The sequence below is a fragment of the Spodoptera frugiperda genome, chromosome 23 (genome assembly GCF_023101765.2).
Source record: "Spodoptera frugiperda isolate SF20-4 chromosome 23, AGI-APGP_CSIRO_Sfru_2.0, whole genome shotgun sequence".
NCBI classification, from domain to species: Eukaryota; Metazoa; Arthropoda; class Insecta; order Lepidoptera; family Noctuidae; genus Spodoptera; species Spodoptera frugiperda.
This window is the reverse complement of record NC_064234.1, coordinates 8106746-8126456: the sequence shown is the minus strand read 5'-3', so window position 1 is coordinate 8126456 and position 19711 is coordinate 8106746. Positions and strand designations below refer to the sequence as shown.

At 38.3% G+C, this 19711-nt stretch overlaps 2 protein-coding genes across 15 annotated transcripts in view; one reads left to right on the top strand and one right to left on the bottom strand.

The window, feature by feature from the left end:
- The window catches only part of LOC118267004 (speract receptor), a 42921-nt gene extending 41167 nt beyond the window's left edge, over positions 1-1754 (top strand). For both annotated transcript variants that reach the window (XM_035580719.2, XM_035580720.2), the window contains exons 21-26: positions 38-136; positions 217-361; positions 453-551; positions 635-905; positions 985-1093; positions 1162-1754. In XM_035580719.2, the coding sequence (XP_035436612.2) occupies positions 38-136; positions 217-361; positions 453-551; positions 635-905; positions 985-1093; positions 1162-1437 (999 nt within the window). In that variant the 3' untranslated portion in view covers positions 1438-1754. The remainder of the gene's footprint in view (positions 1-37; positions 137-216; positions 362-452; positions 552-634; positions 906-984; positions 1094-1161) is intronic.
- LOC118267003 (receptor-type guanylate cyclase Gyc76C) lies at positions 1707-19653 on the bottom strand. Of its 13 annotated transcripts, none has more exons than XM_035580705.2 (25): positions 19507-19653; positions 18887-19078; positions 10844-11045; positions 10066-10263; positions 9565-9630; positions 9234-9474; positions 8832-8978; positions 8195-8394; positions 7760-7937; positions 7514-7677; positions 7139-7429; positions 6887-7006; positions 6631-6771; positions 6316-6387; positions 6145-6234; positions 5981-6056; positions 5739-5897; positions 5462-5651; positions 5233-5373; positions 3434-3656; positions 3207-3351; positions 2883-3085; positions 2655-2790; positions 2410-2566; positions 1707-2327 (listed from the first exon to the last, which is right to left on the bottom strand). In XM_035580705.2, the coding sequence occupies exons 3-25, from the start codon at positions 11015-11017 to the stop codon at positions 1832-1834; spliced, it is 4008 nt and encodes a 1335-aa protein (XP_035436598.2). In that variant the 5' UTR covers positions 11018-11045; positions 18887-19078; positions 19507-19653; the 3' UTR covers positions 1707-1831. The 13 variants fall into 13 exon arrangements, with proteins under 13 accessions (XP_035436598.2, XP_035436600.2, XP_035436606.2 ...); XM_035580707.2 differs by having other exon boundaries at positions 19485-19646; XM_035580713.2 differs by having other exon boundaries at positions 18887-19014; positions 19507-19642.
- Between the last annotated feature and the right edge of the window lie 58 nt (positions 19654-19711).

The window sequence follows — 19711 nt, the reverse complement described above, 5'->3', positions numbered from 1 at the left end:
AGTTATTATAATAATAATAATACACAACTGTTTGCAGGTGGTAGATTTTTTGAACGACCTATACACATGCTTCGATTCAATATTAGAAAATTTTGACGTCTATAAAGTGGAAACTATAGGCGACGCGTACATGGTGGTAAGTAATTTATAAATCACGGTCCTTCATCGATGTAAACAGGGAATATTAAAAGTAATGCTATATACTATATTTTTAAGGTATCCGGTCTACCAATTCGCAATGGTATACTCCACGCAGGCGAAGTAGCCTCGATGGCACTAGCATTATTGTCTGCCACGAGAGCATTCCGCTTGCGACATCGACCTGACCACCGACTGATGCTACGGGTCGGCATACATTCAGGTACCATAACGTATTATCATCGTTCTTTATTGTTCTTTTAGGTGTATTTAAGGAAATACAGTTCTATAATATGTGGTTCTAACATTACCAGGTCCAGTATGTGCAGGCGTAGTAGGTCTGAAGATGCCCAGGTATTGTCTATTCGGAGACACAGTCAACACCGCGAGCCGGTTTGAGTCAACAGGGGCACGTAAGTAGTGATCATATTACAGGAATATTAGTATTTACTGTAAAAATACTATGTAACTAAAACGAAATCATTCGGTATTTCAGCTCTAAAAATCCATTGTAGTCAAGCTTGCAAGACATTACTGGATCAACTGGGAGGTTATATACTGGAGGAGCGAGGTATAGTGTCAATGAAAGGCAAGCGGGACCAGGTGACGTACTGGCTGCGCGGGGAGGAGCCCACGGCGGCCGCGGCGCGCGCGCGGCGCCGGGCGGCCCGCGACTACGGACAGGCTCCCGGCAGCACCGACAAACGAGGACAACGCAGCTCACTCAAAACTAAAAACTGGAAGAACCAAGTCGGTGGACTTCATAGGTAACTAAACGCTTTGTTACTTATATTTTTTATGGCATATTTAAAAATACTGAAACTTTATTGCTTTCTATTATTGCAGATGTTGCAGTTTAGAATCTCCTAAAAAATTACGTTTCGCCTCTGGCAATCATTTAGAATCGCACACAGATGGTGTTTTACATCACCGCAGCGATGAATACCTCATGGAAGTAAGTACTTGTAACAAGTTGACGATTTTTATAAAATTGCAAACACTTAAAAATTGTCCATATTACAGGTGGTCGGGGAAGGAAGACTGGTACCGGCGCAACGATGTGATTTATTAGAGGCACCGAGCCTTCGTCAAGAATATACGAGTATATCGTGTCCTATCATCGAGCACACGGAGTGCGCCCCGCCAGTCCCCGCGGACACGCCGCTACTGGAGAAGGAGGCGCCGCCGTGTGAGTCCAAGCAGTGTGACATCAAGCCGTGTGACATCAAACTGGTCATCAACGGCTGCTCCTACAACGAGCGCGATGGCGCCGGCATACCACTGCTGGCGGACGCGTAATATGTGCATTTGTACTTACCATGTAATCCTAGTCAATGGCAGCGACATGTATCTCTAGAGCTACTGTGACATGTCAAGCATAGCTAGTTCCGAGTCGCAGTAGTTAATATTTGTACGAGGAAGGTCGAAGGCCTCGTTAGCTACGGCGGTGTTCTACCTTAAGGTTGGAGGTGAACGCTCGCTCTGTATTCACGAGTCTACAACGATCTTCTCGTCTCTCGAATGACACTTAATGTAATTGTGATCTACGTCAGTATTATTAAGAGACCTTGTTCAATAGAAATTATTTAATAACATTAAACTTATTTCACAATTGACGGTAACATCGTTTTACTTACACATATTATTTACAACATCTCGATATACATACACGGCGTCGGTCGCTCGGGTCCGTTCAGACGGCGGACTCGGTGTCTAGCAGTGGCTTGGCGCGGCGCAGGTCGGCGCTGGGCGCGCGCGCCGTGCTGAAGAAGCCCAGCAGCCACGACGGGATCGCGAACCGCGGCGCCTTGCGCTCCGCCGCCTTCGTCGGCTCCACGTTCTCCAGCGAGCGCCAGCGCTTGTAGAACTCGATGTAGCTGGCCTCGGTGGACGTGGCCTTCCTGCGCGGCCGCTCCAGTTTAGTGGACAGGCTGGTCTTGCGCAGGAGCGGGCTGTCCTCGTCGCGCGGCGCCTCGTCGGTGACGATGCCGATGATGGTGCCGTTGAAGACGGGGTCCCCGCAGACGGTGGCGACGCCCACCTCGTGGTCGAGTGAGCGCGCGGTGTGCTGGCGGCGCAGGCGCGCGTCGCGGCGCGGCAGCACGTCCAGGGAGTGCCAGCGCGACGCCTCCGCCTCGTCGGCCGCGCCCAGGCACGCCGTAGACGACGCGATGGAGCTCAGCGCGTGCCTGCAACCACACGGTACGGTGAGCCAGGCTCGCAACTGATGTGGTAGTGTATGCAGTAGTGTCCCAGTAGTACAGTACGTACCTGGGCCGCGGCGCGTTGTTGTCTGGCCGGGCGCGGCGCTGGCTGCTGGGCGAGGAACACAGCGGCGCGGGCAGGGAGCAGCGCGAGCCGCGGATGACGTCACTCTCCTTCGGCCCGCTCGACATGCGCTGCCGTATTGTACTGCCCCCACCTCCTCCTGCACATTCCCAATGACCCAGTTAGTTAGTACACTTTATTTGGTTACATCTACTGAACATTATCAATTTAAAATATCAAAACTATACCTGAAAGTGAAGGATGTCTGGAATCTGCCAGTCTAGGACTTCGCCTAGGTCGACGGAATAGTGGACGCTCTTCGCCCTCTACGGGTCTCTTTTGTACCGCCTTTTCTGTAGCACTGACCAACCAATATGTCTGAAGCTGTAAGACAAAGAATTACAAAGAAATTACTTACGACTAATTTCTACACCATTTTAATATAAGCGTGACATTCATCAGTGTATGTTGCGTACCTGCCCTTTGCCTTTAATTGGTATAGTGCCCCTAGGCTCGACGATGTATCCGCCGATCTTGTCGAGTGCTTGCTTGCAGCTCGGGGAGATGTGTATCTTGAGCGGCTCGCCGTTGGACTCCATGCGCGACGCAGTGTTCACCGTGTCACCGAACAGACAGTAGCGGGGCATCGTCAGTCCCACCACTCCCGCCACTACGGCGCCTGGTCACATACAGATACAGATATTAAGAGCCCCGGTATAGCTCGAACTAGACCGGAATCCCCGGTGATATAAATATTATCCATTCCGTAAATGTCAGTTAATAATAATCAAATCAATTACCAGTATGAATTCCTATCCTAAGCTTGAGTGTTTCATTTGGTCTATGAGATATTTTGTGACTTTTAACAGCGTTCAATAATTCCAGTGCCATAGAAGCGATCTCACCAACGTGTCTGTCGTTATTTCTTATAGGTAGACCAGATACCTGAGAATATGTAAAACATTTTATTAAACGTGGTTTCAATCTCCTTCTAAGTTGTAGAGCAAACAATGAATAGACTACTCACCACCATGTACGCGTCTCCTATAGTCTCCACCTTGTAAACATCGTAGCCTCTAATTATCCTATCAAACACCGTGTACAGGTCGTTGAGAAAGTTGACGACTTGGAGCGGAGTGCTCTCTGCCGACATGGCGGTGAAGCCGACTATGTCACTGAAGTAGATGGTGACAGAGTCGAAGGACTCCGGCTCCACGCCCTCGCCCGTGGTGAGGCGGTGCGCCACCGACCTGCAACAACCGCACCATGTACCCAGCCCACACGCACTGCCGCACGCCGTCGTATCACACAACTTCACTTACCACTACGTCAGTCTCATGCCGCTACTTGCAAGCTACGATATAAATCAACATACATACGTCACTAGACCTACGGACACTTCAATCACAAGCGCTCGAATCACAGTAACCCTTGTTTCAAAGTAAACAAGAAAATATCTGACCAGCTTTGTTCAGACCTGAAGTAGGTAATTAAAACGTGATACTTATACTTAGAAATGTTCATATTAAAGAATTAGTCAGCACTATTAATTTAAGCATGCTCATCTAAAATAAAAATTATCAAAAGTGCAATGTAATTTGAAAAAAGAGTCCACTCGTGCCCCATTACGAAAGATCACCAAAGAAACGCTACAAAATCGCTTGCAAAAAGCTATAAAAACCAGTAAACTACATGAAGAAAACTGCCATCACCGACACGACACGCCACGCTAAACCGCCACAGTATCCCAAGCAAGCTCTATATCTACTCAAACTCTGTTAATGAAAAAGGTGAGCCACGTAATCACAATGTTGGGAACATATCAATGTAAGATTGTGATGTGAGCCGGCCACCTGTGTGTGAGGCAAACCATATTAAACTACAATCACCAATAGGGAGTTAATTACCTCAAGACATTTTCACGACATTTCTATAATGGATCAATCTCCACATCTGGAAAAGAACACAAGTACAACAAAGTGAATACATTAAATTTTTAGACGACGTACCACTGTTTTACATCAAGTCCATGTCGATGTTTCGTGTGTTTGATGAATGAACTATATTGTGTGTATTAGTTTATTTATAGTACCATTATCAATCCGAGCTAATAATACTTTAAGCGTGAATAATGTTCATGATTTCATATTATGTACTAATGTGACCTATTATGTGGTTAATTTGTATATGTACAAAACGTTAATTTCGAAACTTTATAACGTTGTGGTGCCCATTATATTTTACAATACAATACAATGTCGTGTAGATTTACAAAAGTAAAGTCATGTAAAGTTCGCTAAGCCTGTAAGAAAACAACACATTACCAGTCAACTCATTAATGAAAAGTTCACGTCCGCACGTGTATACAAGAGCAAAGTATAAGATCTAGTTATCACATAGTAGCAATGAGACTTGGACTAAATGTAAACCAGTACGCACACTACTGCGACATCCAGGTGTGTGATACAGCTTGTTGTATTTGCGTCTTCCTCAACTGTGCTCACATGTATATATTAATTACACCGATAACAGTACAAACCTTTAAATTAGTAATAATATAGTAATTAGATGACGCTAACATATAACACCAATGTACACAAAATATTAATTACATGTACATGCACATCACGGTGGTTACCAGCGCGACTGGGCCGAAGCTTGCTTCTTTAAATGCGTTTTAGACACAAATCTTAACACGAACGAATCAGTACGCGAGTTGTTATTGACATAATGTGACATCAGTATTATATACAACAACGAGGACAGTATTACTGCATTGGGTACAACATAGTTCTAGTTGTATGTACTTGTGTATAATCAACTTACTTTGGGAGCATCCTATGTAATAAGTCTTCGGTTTTCTGCTTCTCTTCCATCAATAGCCTCGTTCTCTCGGTGACTAGTTCTTCTAAATTATTGGCATACTTCTCCATCATGTCCATCATTTGATCCATTATATTTCTTGATCTGGAAAAAGTAATGAAAATGTTATCCAACTTTATAAAATATTCCCTACCAATTTGTGAAGATGATTTATGATATTTGTTCTACTCACTTTCCTGACTTCATTTTTTTGAGACGACTTCTAATAGTAGGGAAGTCGGGTCTCAGGTTGGGGTCTTCGGCCCAGCAGTCTTTCATACACGCCACCACGTAATCTTCGGGAGGAGGATCCAGGGTGTCTGTGTTTGGTCGAAACACCTCTTCACCATCCAACTTTGGTCTCTTTAAGCGCTCTATTATATCTGAGGAAAAATCAGGGCAAACACACGTTAGCATTTTGAAAAAAAAACTGTAAATTATGTATTAAAAGTAACAAAAGGCACACATACCCTTCGGTTCTGTTCCCGTCAGTCCAAAAGGACCTCTCCTAGCTATTATTTCGTATAAAATTATGCCAAATGCATATACATCGCCCTTCTGTGTACCACCGACGGTACCATTGGGGTTATCCATCTCCCTTAGCAGTTCTGGTGCCTTCCATAATAAGCCTGAAATTGATATAACATCATCATAGCATTTACTTCATTTACAAGAAAATGTATAATAGTAATACATATTTTATAAATCATACCTCTATAATATTGGTGTTCTCCAATAAATTCGTTTTCAGCACAAGCTCTCAGCTCGTGTAGACCAAAATCAGCAACCTAGAACAGTAATTTTAAGTGTTGAAGGAACATCAGTGTTTTTCTACCTATTAATATGTCCAATAAACGTATATAAAGTATATCTAACCTGCAGCATCCACCTAGACGTAACAACACAATTCGAGGATTTGAGATTCCCATGAAAAATTAATGGCGAAGTATGAATAAACATCATACCCTGTAAAAAAAATCGTCAAGTTTAGTATGATATAGGCAATAAAGTTACGACGTTCAATTAGTTCATTATGTACTTACGTACCTTTATGAGATCATGAATTAGCGAAGATATAAACATTTTGTCCAATTTTATATCTTCATTTTCGATTATATCCTGGAAATAACATCGGCATTATTTACAACACTCGTTATATAAAATCTATTATTTATAAAATCTATTTATTAAGCAGGGTAATCATAAGCGAGCCGTAACTATAACCAAATAGACATAACGAAATTTTAGTGTTACTGACTTGCGAAACACGTACAAATCGGGCTTTTTGGTAAAAATATACCGAAACTATTACAATTACGGTTCAATGATGGAGGGAAATGCCTTAAGTGGTACTGTACTCACATACAAGCTCCCCTTGGCGCAGTAGTCAGTGAGTATGAGCACGCGCAGTGGCTCCACCACGGCGCCGATGAACGAGTTCAGGTTGTCGTGACGTAACTCACGCAACAGACGCATCTCCTTCATTATCTCACGTGGAATGTCCTAGGAAACATACATTATCATATTTATGAGGTCGCTAACAATCATTTCTATTTCAAAAATAAATCATAAGAATCAATTATATCATTGGGTGACATTATGATCATGAACTGCTTACTTTCTTCTTTGAGAACTTAAGCTCTTTGATTCTGACAACATTTCCTTTAAACTGCGCCGTTGTCGTGAATATCTGCGTGCAGCATTTGCTCTCGCACGATATCCCGCTCGCTAAGCTCAGCTGTAACATAAACAAAATAATTCTAAAAACTTCGGTTATGCCCCGCAACCGACCACAAATAGCACATAAAGTCTGCACTGTTTACACAAAAGCTAGCGCTTGCCTGCGCGTCTATGTCTGGTAAGGGGTTACCTTACTAGGCGACCACACGAGACCACTGCCCAGATATCCAGCAATTTCTTGTGGGTCTATCTTCCAGAGTAGACCCTCGATCTCTTGCTCAATCTTCCACTTGCGGTATATGCTGATAGTGACGACCAGCGCACAGAACAGAGTCACTGCTAACGTGCCGGCTACCACTAACGAAGTTATTTGCGAGTCGTCTTTGGGACACTTCTCATTCAAAAATCCACAAGACGGCTCGTCTTCGGGTTTCACGCTATCCGGCCAATCGATCGGCAAGCGAGGGTTTAATTTGTATTCCTGTGAAATAAAAGCTATTATAAGTTCATATATAAAAATAGTTATCTTGTATTGTAATGTAATGACAATGAACATGCAACGTACTGGGAACTCGCGCAGATTCTGGTGCTGGAAATGTCCGACGGGGATCATACTGTAGGAGCAGTTGACGTCGCCACCTTGATACTTGGTCGGCTTGAACGCCAGCACGGAGAAGTTACCTTCGGAGTCCGCCCGCTCGTCCAAACGAATAGACATACCAGTTATACCTGGAGCAATATAATACAATGGTGTAATCCTTAAGAACTGTTAAATAGGAATCATTTTGTAAAGTATGGTCTTGAAACTTACTTTTATATGGAGAACTTTGAATCATTTTGGCGACGATACGGGTCCCGTTCGTGGCTATACTACGTAGTTTTGCTTCCGTCAACGGTTCATTGCGAGTCTCTTCCCTTATGATCTGATCCAAAGCTCTTGCGTACAGTTTCACCGAATCGTACAAGTATGCAGCGTATATGGAAACAAACTGGAAATGACATTGGATTGTGAGATACGTAATAAAGATTCTGGAATACAGGTTCATTAAAATTTACAATGTCAATTATTAAATGGACGAAAACTAGCTCAGGGAGTAAGTCCATAATGACATAAATAGGCCATTTTTATCCCAGTTTAGTGGATAAAGCCGCTAGCAGAATCTAGTACTTATATACTTCTATTTAAAAAGTTATTGATTAGCCAACATCACCACTATACAAAAAGTACCATCAACTCTAAACTCACCTTACTAAAAAACTGATTGACGAATACAGATTCTTTGAACGTGAATGGCGCGAGTGTGTTGTACTTGCGGACTTTATTCGTGAACTCCTCATAGTCGCTAGACGGCTCCGAGGAGACCACGACCAGTAGAGACTGCGCTCGCTTCTTGAAATCTATCGTGTTCGGACATATCAGCTTCGTTGATACTCGATCCTCAGTTTCTGAGAAAGATTTACTAAATTAGTGTTTTGGTAATCGATATTACAGTATATAGTTTAATGTGAGTGGTAGAACAAAAGATTGGGTTTACGCGTACGTACTGAAATGTATGAGCAAATTACGAAGTCTGAATGTAAACCGAACTGCGTCTTCGATTGACTAAAGAATGCAACAAAAGTTAATGAACAACAAAACAACATGTAAGCGCCTCGCGTCCGAAACACGAAAATCAATATAAACGACCATAATGTGCAAATAACTTGTATTTTAATTAGATTTGCAATTGTAATGTTTACGCTCTGCGAACAATGTGACGACGCTGATGACGGGACAAGGAAAACAGAACCGCTCAAGACATTTTACGCAGAAATTTGTGTTGTAACATATTTTTTTCTTTAACTTATCAATTGTATTCTTTATACTGCGTTCTATTACTCACTTATAAGGTATTTCAACGCTTCTTTGGGTGAATATGTCATCATATCCACGAATATGACCATGTACTCGCCCTTGGAGAATAGGTGCAGTGATTCCATTGCAGTCATCATTTCTATGAGGCCAGAAGTTGAACCCAAGAACACGTAAACTGAAAAAAAGGAACAAGTTAGGCATTTAATTTGGTTTTTTTTTTGAGGGAGTCATCCAATGACTTCGCCTTGGACATTGACTCTTACTGACTAAAAACCACCCCGTTCCTTCTCCTGCTTTTCGAGCCGGAGCCCCGGTAAACCCGCTAGGTAGTCCGCAGCTATTCAATTTGGTTTAAGTACAAATCGTGGACATTGACAATTTGATGTCAATTATGGATTTTTTTATTATAAAACGTGTAGAAAGTACTAACTTCGCGTTTTATTCTTGGTGTCCTGTATGAACTGGTACCAGAACCCTGGCGCGCAGCACGTCATCTTATCCTCGCAGCACTTGTACCCGTCGATGACGGCTCGTTGGTGGTTCACTGTCATATTGTTCTTCTTCGCATGGTTCTCTAACGTCAATGCCACCGTCACCCATGATTCCTCATACAGAATGGAGAACTTGTTCCATCTATAGTAACGTAGGAGAGATATTACGGATTTGGTTGCCTGAAATTGAGGAAATTGTTTCATATAAGTATCTACTACCTAGTGTTATGTTGGATTGAGTATTAAAAATTGTAATCTTCAGTTAGTTACCTGAGCTCCAGGCGGCTCCAGCCTCGCAAAGTTCGACAACGTCGAAGTTTGGTAATCTGAACATCTCTGAAACAACGAAATAAATCCTCAATCAGTCAGTCAATCATTGCTAATCCGACAACTCGTTTAGATACGGCTTTATTGAGACTAATACTGTTATCACGATAACTTATAAAGTTGTGCGTCAAAACAGGCTTAAAAACTGTCCGTCACAATTTAAATTCTTCATTTAGATAGGAGTTAGAAGGGTGATTCTTCAAAAAAAGTCACAAAAAGTTAACGGCGTCATTATCCTCACCCAAAAGTTAACAATTCTGGCGATTGAAACACAAAATTTGGTTTCAATAAATTAAACTGTGACACTGCTCTCAACCAATAAAATATAAATAAGGATGACAATAAGCTACCATGATGCTTAATAACGCGGGAGAATAATGATTTGTTAAATAAAAGTTAAAGTTTTTGAAGAATCACCCAGAAAGTACATCTCCATCCACTTACATAGGAGATCATGGGTAAGTTCCTGGATTGTGCTACGATCGCCTCGGTGTGACAGCGACCCTCGGGCCCGAAGAAGGCGACGACGCCCGCGCAGCTCATGTCGGTGATCAGCCGCGTCGCCGTCACCGTGTCAAACTTAGTGTCATGCCATTGTAGCAGCAACTCCACGTCCGGCAGCAACGATGTGTTGTTGTTTAACTACAACAATATTCATTAATTAGGACATACACATCTGTATTATGTACATGTTGGTCTATTACGGTAACATATTCGGTATGTAACCGCTAAACACCAAGCCAAAATTCGACCTTAATATAAAAATACTAACGGTATAGTCATCAACCACTAAACTACGGTACCTCTGTATTGATATTTATAGGACATTTACTTATATATGAGGAATTCCAAAAGAACTGTTTGTTTGTCCTCGAGCTAAAAATAGCTACGGAAGTGTAGATATGATTTTACGCTGATCAAATAAAGTTTTATCATTGTACGAATCCAAGTGGATTTACAAACATTTTATACTTGACAGTTTTGTTGGTTCCAGGCGTAGTGAATGTAACTACATCGCGAGGAATTCCAATTCAAACATCAGAGAGCCATTCAAAACCGCGCTGGAATTAGTTTAGATACGTGTGATTTAATGTGATGCTAAAAATATTGCGGTATGCTATCAGGCTAATGGAAAGATTCAGACTCCTTGGCTATATAGTTTAATGGGAACGAGTATTATATAAATTATAGTAATGAATAGCGAATAGAAACAGCAGCATACCTCCTCGAGGGCAATGGAGAGTGCCCCGGATATAGTCAGGCCCTGTCGGTCTCGCAGGTCGCCGGTGATGCAGGGCAGGTAGCCGATGGTGAGGTTAAACTTCTTGGCGGCGAGCGAAGGCTCGGCCAATAGGCTCAGCGCCGCGAGTACCAGCACCCGCGCGCCGCGCCACATGCCGTCGCCTTCACTACGACACGCTCACCTGCACAACACAAAACACCATTAGCCACTTATCTAGCACAATCGCCAAACATGTACAAATTACGGTGCTTCTAAGCAATGTACGCACTATTCCCCAAAATCTAAAAAAAAGGTTGAAGGTGGCTTTCTAACAGAAACATTTTATTCGTATTTATTGGATGTGGACAAAAATACGTAGTAATAAAATTAAACTAACTAAACAAATAATGCAGAAGGAATAGATAGAGGCCATACATACGGTAAATATTATTGAAAGTTCAATGTCCACAGGTGAATGGTTACACGACTTACAAATAATTTCATTTACAGTAATAAATGGATGGAAAACTAATATTTTCCGCAGTAGGTTATTAAATAGATAGTTGCATAACGTTTACTAATTAGTTGCAGTATTTGTATTTCCCCAGAATATAATAATATGCGCGGAGTATATTACTAGTAATATGAAGATAATATTATTATTATTCAGATAACAATCCTACACGAGACAATTAATTTTATATAAACAATATTGATGTATCATCAAGCGTTTATTTATTAAAGCCAGTGAAGGGGTCTGTATTTTAACAAAAATAAGAAAAACTACCTACTTAGATCAAATAGGCAACTTATTGCATAGCGAATGTAACAAATCAACTAAGATAATTTTGTTTCGGCAGGATTCGTTCAAGTTCTACTTCTGTTCAGAAAACATTTTTGCTATAAGCAATGCATCAAGATAAACCTTAGGGGTTTCATAAAACTTCAGAGTCATTGTCCTATTACGATAAGAGGATGATTGGTAGATAACATACGTATTGAAACAGTGTGTGCCTTCATGTCGAACAGCAAACATAATTATTGTGATGGCAATTAAAACTTATCATGATAAACAAAGTTATTCATTTGTCATATGATCAACGTAAGAAATTGTTATTAATTATTATAATCTATGAAATAAACACTTTCTTAATCCGTGTTAGTAGTTAGAGCGAATACTCTATTGATTCATGTTCTGGCAAAACTTGTCGGCGTCAAATAGGTAGGTACTAAATAGCATCATAGTAAAATAAACATTTCAATAATCGAGTTTAGTGCCGTTATAAAGCTATCATTTAATTTTAGATTAGTTTTATACGTATCCATATCGTACACACAGTTATCCCAAATCCCAACGCCACGCAAAAGAAAATGTTTTAGAGGTAAAATTGTTAAACTAAACTAGTTACTTACTTGTATATTTCAGACATATTGTAAGAAAATTATACACAAAAAGAAGTTTTAAGCACGATATTTAACAGTTTATCAAAAGACTACATAATGGCGACAATGAGCGTGTCTATTTCTGTAACTCAATAAAGGGAAGTCTTCCTGCAGCGCGTTTTCCGCCCTCAAATGTAGGAATTGCTTCCATGCTGTCAAGTAAGTAATTGGCTCGCAGCCGGCGACCGATTAGACCAATTGACGTGCCGCTGTTTTGACAACATGCACCTCGTCTTCTAAAAATGTTTATAGGACTATATCTTCAGTGACAATGCTTTTTAAATAAGCGAAAGTAATTTATTTAATAAACTATGTATTATATATTATAGTCTCTCTGTAAGTGTTCCTAGCAGCTAGTATGCTAAAGTAGAAATTTCACGTCCCTCGTATACATAAACGCTATCTAGAGCTAGAGTCAATAACCGCACGTAGCCCGTGTTGCACGCTGGCGCACAGTCAGCACATTGGTTGGTGGCCCGGGCTCGGGCACCTAGCTGGCTAGAGCGGCCAGTGTGCCTGCGCACAATGCCAGGCTGGCCGCAGCTCATTGGAGGCGTGCTCACAGCCCGCACCACACGTATGATCGCCAGCGTCGGTGAACCACGATCTCGCCATGAGATAACATCCGCGATAACGTTCTCCACAGTTATTTTTAGAACTTAATAAAAAAGCTAATGTGATTACTTTTCACGCAATGGTGTACGCTTCCTCTATCACGTAGTTGCACGCCGAATGGTCAAATTTACTACATAAGGTTATAAACCTAACACCAAAAACGGCGTTTTGTCTGCATAAAACCTGACTCAGGTCAGTTGAGTTTCATTAATAATTGGCTACTTGCTTTATTTCCTGGAGTACTTATCCTTGTTATGCTAAAGGTCTAACGTCCCAATTGTCGTTCTTTTTTAAAGTAGCTAGAGTAGAAATGGACAAGAATCCAATGAGAAGAAACTAAAGTTATGATAACCAACAAAGTCCCATACAGAATCGTGAGTGGTATTGATAAGTAGATACATTTAATTTGAGCAATTTGTAAAAACTATTCGTTTTTAATACAAATTACATTCTTAAATAGTTATTGTTCTATTTAACACTGTGATCATTTTTTTCTTTTAAGTCGTTATTGTATTCATTTTTGGTCTATTCTTAACAAGAGAGGACACAAATTTCATTAAAGCTAAGGAGGATTATTTCAAAGTATTTTGAATTGTGACTAATGTAGTAGTAAAGACACGACATAAATCACTGCATGATTATAATATTCCTGGTAAGTGCCTTATGGTTGGCTACGTCACACATTTATTCAAGTTAATATTTGTAACCTCGACTTTGGTTACATATTTACCAAGTTATTAATAGTACGCCAAATACATAAGCTAGAGGCTGAATCAGCAGACGGATCAATCAGATCCAGTTTATACTAACCTACGTATTTTACTTGATCATCAAAATAATACACATTTTCGATGAAAAAAAAATCAAGTGTTTTTATTAGTGAGTTACGTGTTATTATTTAATATGGTGTGTTATATTTTTTACCTTTTGAAACATCATAATGTACAATTTAAACTATTTGGGGAAAACCATATATTATTATCGTCACAGTATTTCAATGAAAATTCGTCACACAATAAATTGAAAAGCAGCAATAACATTTTCGTGTGGAACATTTTTAATGTTTCATTCCAAGGAAATTAAAAAGATATTAATTTATTACAAACATTTGGAGATTAACTAGGACCATTTTTCTACATAGGACGAAAGAATTAGGACCATTGTTCAACATAGGACCTAACCTAGTCATATTTTTTCATTACCTAAGATTTTCGTAATGTTATCTCTTCAGACATCGGTACGGTAGATATTTCTCGCGTCCAATTACGTATCCCATCCATAGTAAATTAAATATTAACTACTTTTACAGAGACGAATGTTAACTATTTCAATTCAAACTAATCCTAATTTAAGTCTGAAACTCTGAAACGCAAAAGAGAAAATATTCTCTCATCCCAAACTCATATACCGCGATAAAAAGAGTGTTAGAAATATGACCTCCGTTCCATAGCGACTTCTTGAGTAAAAGAGAGTGTTAAAAATATGACACATAACTAAATTACCCAGAACAAAATACACAAATAATTTTAGGTTGAATCAATAGTTAACTATGTATAAAAATCCCCGGAATAAAATTGTAATGCATTAAACATTTACATTACACTATTTTAGGTGCACATCCAGCACATAACTTAAAGAAGCATTTATTTCTGGATTACCCAAACAGTGTCAGCAATACGCGGACGACTGTAAAATGATGACTAAAATGTATAACTACTACGTACGTATTTAAATTTGTTATTTCTGCAAATAATAACTATTAAAAAACACAACTGTCTAGACATTACTAATTAAAAACTATTTTCCAAAAGAAGTATGTCATATTTATGTAGTCGATGCAATCAAGAATTATCTGCTAGCAGAATAGTACACGTAGAATCAAGATCGTGATCATGACTTAGGTTCTTAATATGTATTTCAAGAATTTACTTTCATTCTTAACTAAGTTGTCGTTGTGCGTATGCTAAAAATTCATCGAGACGTGTTTGTAATTCAAATAGCAAAATATTAGCATTATGCGCTTGGTTACTATAAAACATGGTGCGATTTGGCATGTGTCGTAAGCGGAATAGTCCGTAACGATATCGATCTGGAGACGACGATGTTTGGACTGCCACTCCCGACCGCACCTACCTTAAGTTAATAAAAAAATCGACCACCTCAAGTCTCCTACGACACACTGACACTATATTGTTTTACTTATACGGCTGGGAATCTTTCTACACAATTCACCCATGTAGTCGTTTTCTAATATTTATAACACTAGCTTACCTGCACCTCCTATAGATTGGAAAGTTGCTTTTCCTTCATGGTGCTTGAGAAATTATTTAATTTATCGGCAAATTTACATGTCTCAGCTACTTTGAACTGCTTCTATGAAACTGAAGAATGATCTTAACGAGTAAATGTGTATGTATTTATACTGGATAATTATTAATCAGTTGCATATCAGCGCGTCCCTAGCATGATAATCTCGGTAAGGATAAACATGGTTTTTCATTGACGTAATAATAAAAGGTGATAAAAGATATTGATTGCTCTATTTTTGAAATCCATATTAAGTGGTGTGAAACTGGTTTTGAAACTAGGAATGAAAGTCTCAAATAGAAATGGTAGTTACTTCTTCTAATCTTAGCTGGCACCGAATATCAAAGCAACAAGTTCTACTTTGGAAAGCAGAAAAAATATCCCCAAAGTTGAGTTCAAGACAAACTTTTGACAAAACTAATTTACTCGGTTATCTTGTTTTTTTTCTATCGACATTATCATGGATTAAGTTGAATACAACAATAACAAACGTGTAGCACGCAGCACTAGACTCGTGTGCAATAGGTAGGTATCTAATCAATCATTTGGTCACTCATCGGAAAATGGTAGCTCAGTCGTAAAAGTTTACTGGAAGCAAAGGTATGTATGTACAAGTACATGTACTAAGATCCAACACCACTAAATGCTATTAACGCGGCGCACGATGCTCACGAGGAAGAGTCCCTCTGTGACTTGAAGCTAGAGCGTTTCTCTATAGTTATATTTACGTGTTCAAACCGTTATTTTTAGTTAAATGACTCCTGATTTAATGTTTTTTTCCTATTCAAACAAATCGGCTCAGCCAGATCGATCCTTTGGCCTCGTGCTCAGAAGGCACACTTGCGGTCGCTCGGTCGACAAATCAACTCGACTAGTTAATGACTAATAAAATTAAGTTTCCCACTTGGTATAGAGCCTTTTCTTGAAATCGGACTATTATGTACCCATTAATTTTATTAAATACGCACTCATTGTACTACAAACTACATCATTAATGATCTTTTTGAACCTAAACGATAATGCAATCTAATTTTAATCATTTTTCTATTAATTTTCCTCGTTAATACAACAGCACTGGGGTCTCCTAACTGGCAGTAACATTTCTGGGATTGGGATTTGCGTTATGGCAGATGACAGATCCTTCATTTGTGCTTGATACTTCTTCAGACTTACCCATACCCTAAGGTACACCCACATTACTGCACCGCCACACAAATTGTTCTCATTGGGTATTTATTCAGCCAGCAATGGGCCACTCCCACTGGCACACGATTGAAGCATTTTTAGGGTTGTCGCCTAAATGTCGAGACTCAGTTTATTTTGATTTTTGTCGATATGCCTCTTGCTATCATCTCTACGAAATAGTTAAAGATAGTAGTTTAGGCAATTTACAATGCATAATTGGATGTGCCCATTCAGTCATTTTTATAGTCTTTATTTCACCTATACAAGATTGCACATTACAAAGTTGTATTTTATTGTCGTATATGTGTAAGTACTAAGGGGCGTAGAGGACTAAGGGGCAGGCCTTTGTCCAGCAGTGGACGTCTTGTGGCTGTTGATAATAATGACGATGTGTAAGTAAAATCGATGTTGCAAATTATTGCCGTTAATCTGCCTTTTTAACCTACTCTCTTTGCTCTTTTTGCCCTGCACCTACTTCGTGTTATTTTATCGATTCAGAGATTGTGGAGAGTCAGCAATACACAGAATTGAGTAAATGACTTTGTTGACCCAATGCTGGTACATTATAACTAACTGTCCATTTCTGTTTTTGAAAACTAGAACGTAGAAGTTCTCGCCATAGTTACCTTCAGATTATTATAGTTACCTACCTACTGCACACAGTTTTATGACGTCACGAATCATGCGTGTTCATAAGGACATTACGAAATTTCTGATAAGTCAAGGTTTGTTACCTCTACTTATGCCTTTAGTGCTAAGCTCTTGTTGTTTGATCTTCTTTGTAATAGGACCAAACTTGTAACTACTGCATATGGGTATAATAATATTGTTATGCTTTCATTTCATTTTACTTTTACAAATTAGTTCAAATTACTTGAAAACTCAAAATAATTTAGTCAAGAAGTTACCATAAGCTGCAACTATTTAGTAAAACACCTATCATTATTCATTTCAGAGGTTTTCCTTAACAAATGAAGATAAATATGTCTTGTCATTACTGTTACAAATATTAACAATTTTCCTTGATTTGGTATTAATAGCTGTAAATTAGTGGTTTAAAAATAGAAGCATTATGTACCTAGTCTAAAAATAAGTGCATGCAAGCCTTGATTTATTATTTATGGTTTAGTTTATCAAACTATATTGTGGTTAAATGGTAGTTGGTATGTACCATACTTGGTTGAGCCATATTAAGGTTTATGCAACTATTCATTCTCATTTAATTATGTATTAATATTAGGTAATATTGCATTATTTTTGATGATAAATTTATATTTCTAGAATTCAATATGTAAGAAAATTATGGCAAATAACTTCATAATAGATATGTAATATGTAAGTAGATACTTCAGCAATTTGATTACAAAGAGTAAACTATTCTTATTTCACTAAATTTATTTATAGTAGTTAAATTTTTTCTAATAATATAAATACATCAAATCTATTCTATGCAACAACACACATAAACATTTCTGTTTTAGCTAATTAAGTAATTAGTTATACTATTATAATTATGATGTTATTTATTTACCGTACATTTGCCGTCTGACCTCTACAATCATTAAATAACCAATCATTGCAGAACGGAATATAATCACAAGCAAAAATATTTTATTTGAGTCCAAAAACAGCAGACCTCAATTGCCTGTTGCTATATTACAATAACTTATTTGCTTTATGCACCTAGTAGGTCTTATTAATCTGCATTGTTGTGCGTAAAATGGATTAATACTGATGTATCTATGTAAGTTTACAAATTATCAATAAAAATAATATAAATGAATACAATCACAAATTACTATAAAATATTACTGAAAATTTAATAGGGCTCACGTTAACTCGTCTCGCTCTTTGAAATATGTCCTACAATTTTCTTTAAAATTAGCAAAATTTATATTTCTTCTATAGCTTCATAGTGGTAATTTCATGACGTTTCTTATGTTTTATTAGATAAATGTACTTATCATTACAACAAATTTATATATGAAATCTTATATAGGTAGACAATAATGGATTGTAGACCTAATAGTATTAGAAACTGTTAACCAACTAAGATATTTTATTCCTATTTGTTTGTGTAATAGTATAGTTTTGAATTAAATGGATTCCAAGCAGAATTTCTTATATTTTACTAAACAGATCCATTTAAGTCTAAGTCACTCACATCCTTCAGCAAATAGAACACATCTATGCTACATGGATCTAAAACCAATCCAATACTTAAATGCGGCATACAATGTACCATCAAATGACTGTTTAAAACATTTAGTCTATTTATGAATCACACCGCAATACAAATACTAAGCAACCAACCATTACTGGATTACAAATTGTTTATTAAACTAATATTAATCTTGTGTGTGTATGTACTTTGCATTTGCAATGCAATGCCTAGCTTCAGTTTCTATCTACATGTATATTATTATGTTTACCAAAACTTAATGTGACTTTGATACAAAATAATAAGAATATACGTAAACATGCATTACTCACCATGAATGTCAAATTATCCTGTTTGAATTGTCTTCGTGTATCCTTCATAGAATCATACTTTATCACAGTCTTAAGTCATTCAATTTATAAAACACTGTATTATATATATTTCATTTCACACGTACACACTGAATATAAACTTCAAAAATGTTTACAAAGGAATCAAGCTTCAATAGCATAGTAGGTTGGATTCTAAAAATACATCAACATGATAAAACAGTATGAATGTGTTAACATAAAGCAACACAATGATGACAATATGTTATACGGATTGTGAATCCGGATTAACCGCTTCACGTGCGTGATAGGGTGCTGCTAATAGTGATAGGCTGGAGCTAATGATAATACCAAAATAGATACATATGCACAATGGAAAAAATAGAATTGCAAATCAAAAATTCTAGCTGTTACACTTAAATAGACCGCATAAATACATTTAAATGCACTTCTATCACAGGTAATCTAAGGTACGAACGAATTAAACAAAATAATAACACTGATAATATAATCGAGTATAATATCACTGGACTTTAGAAAGTCGTAGGTACTCATGAATTGACCTGTATATTCAGTAAATATGCTAAGGAATTACACTAACGATGTACAAAAGAATCCAAAACCTCTTATTCGATAAAATCACTGTATTACAACAAGAAACGCAAAAACTTGTAGCTGAGCAAAGTATACAAATAAAATATCTTCCCATCCACCATCACATAACCACCACTACTTGACAAGCACAGCACAGCACCATAATACACATAAAAGTATCGGTAAAAAATGGTACAGCACTACCTACAGAAAACCGTAATTAGTCGATTATGA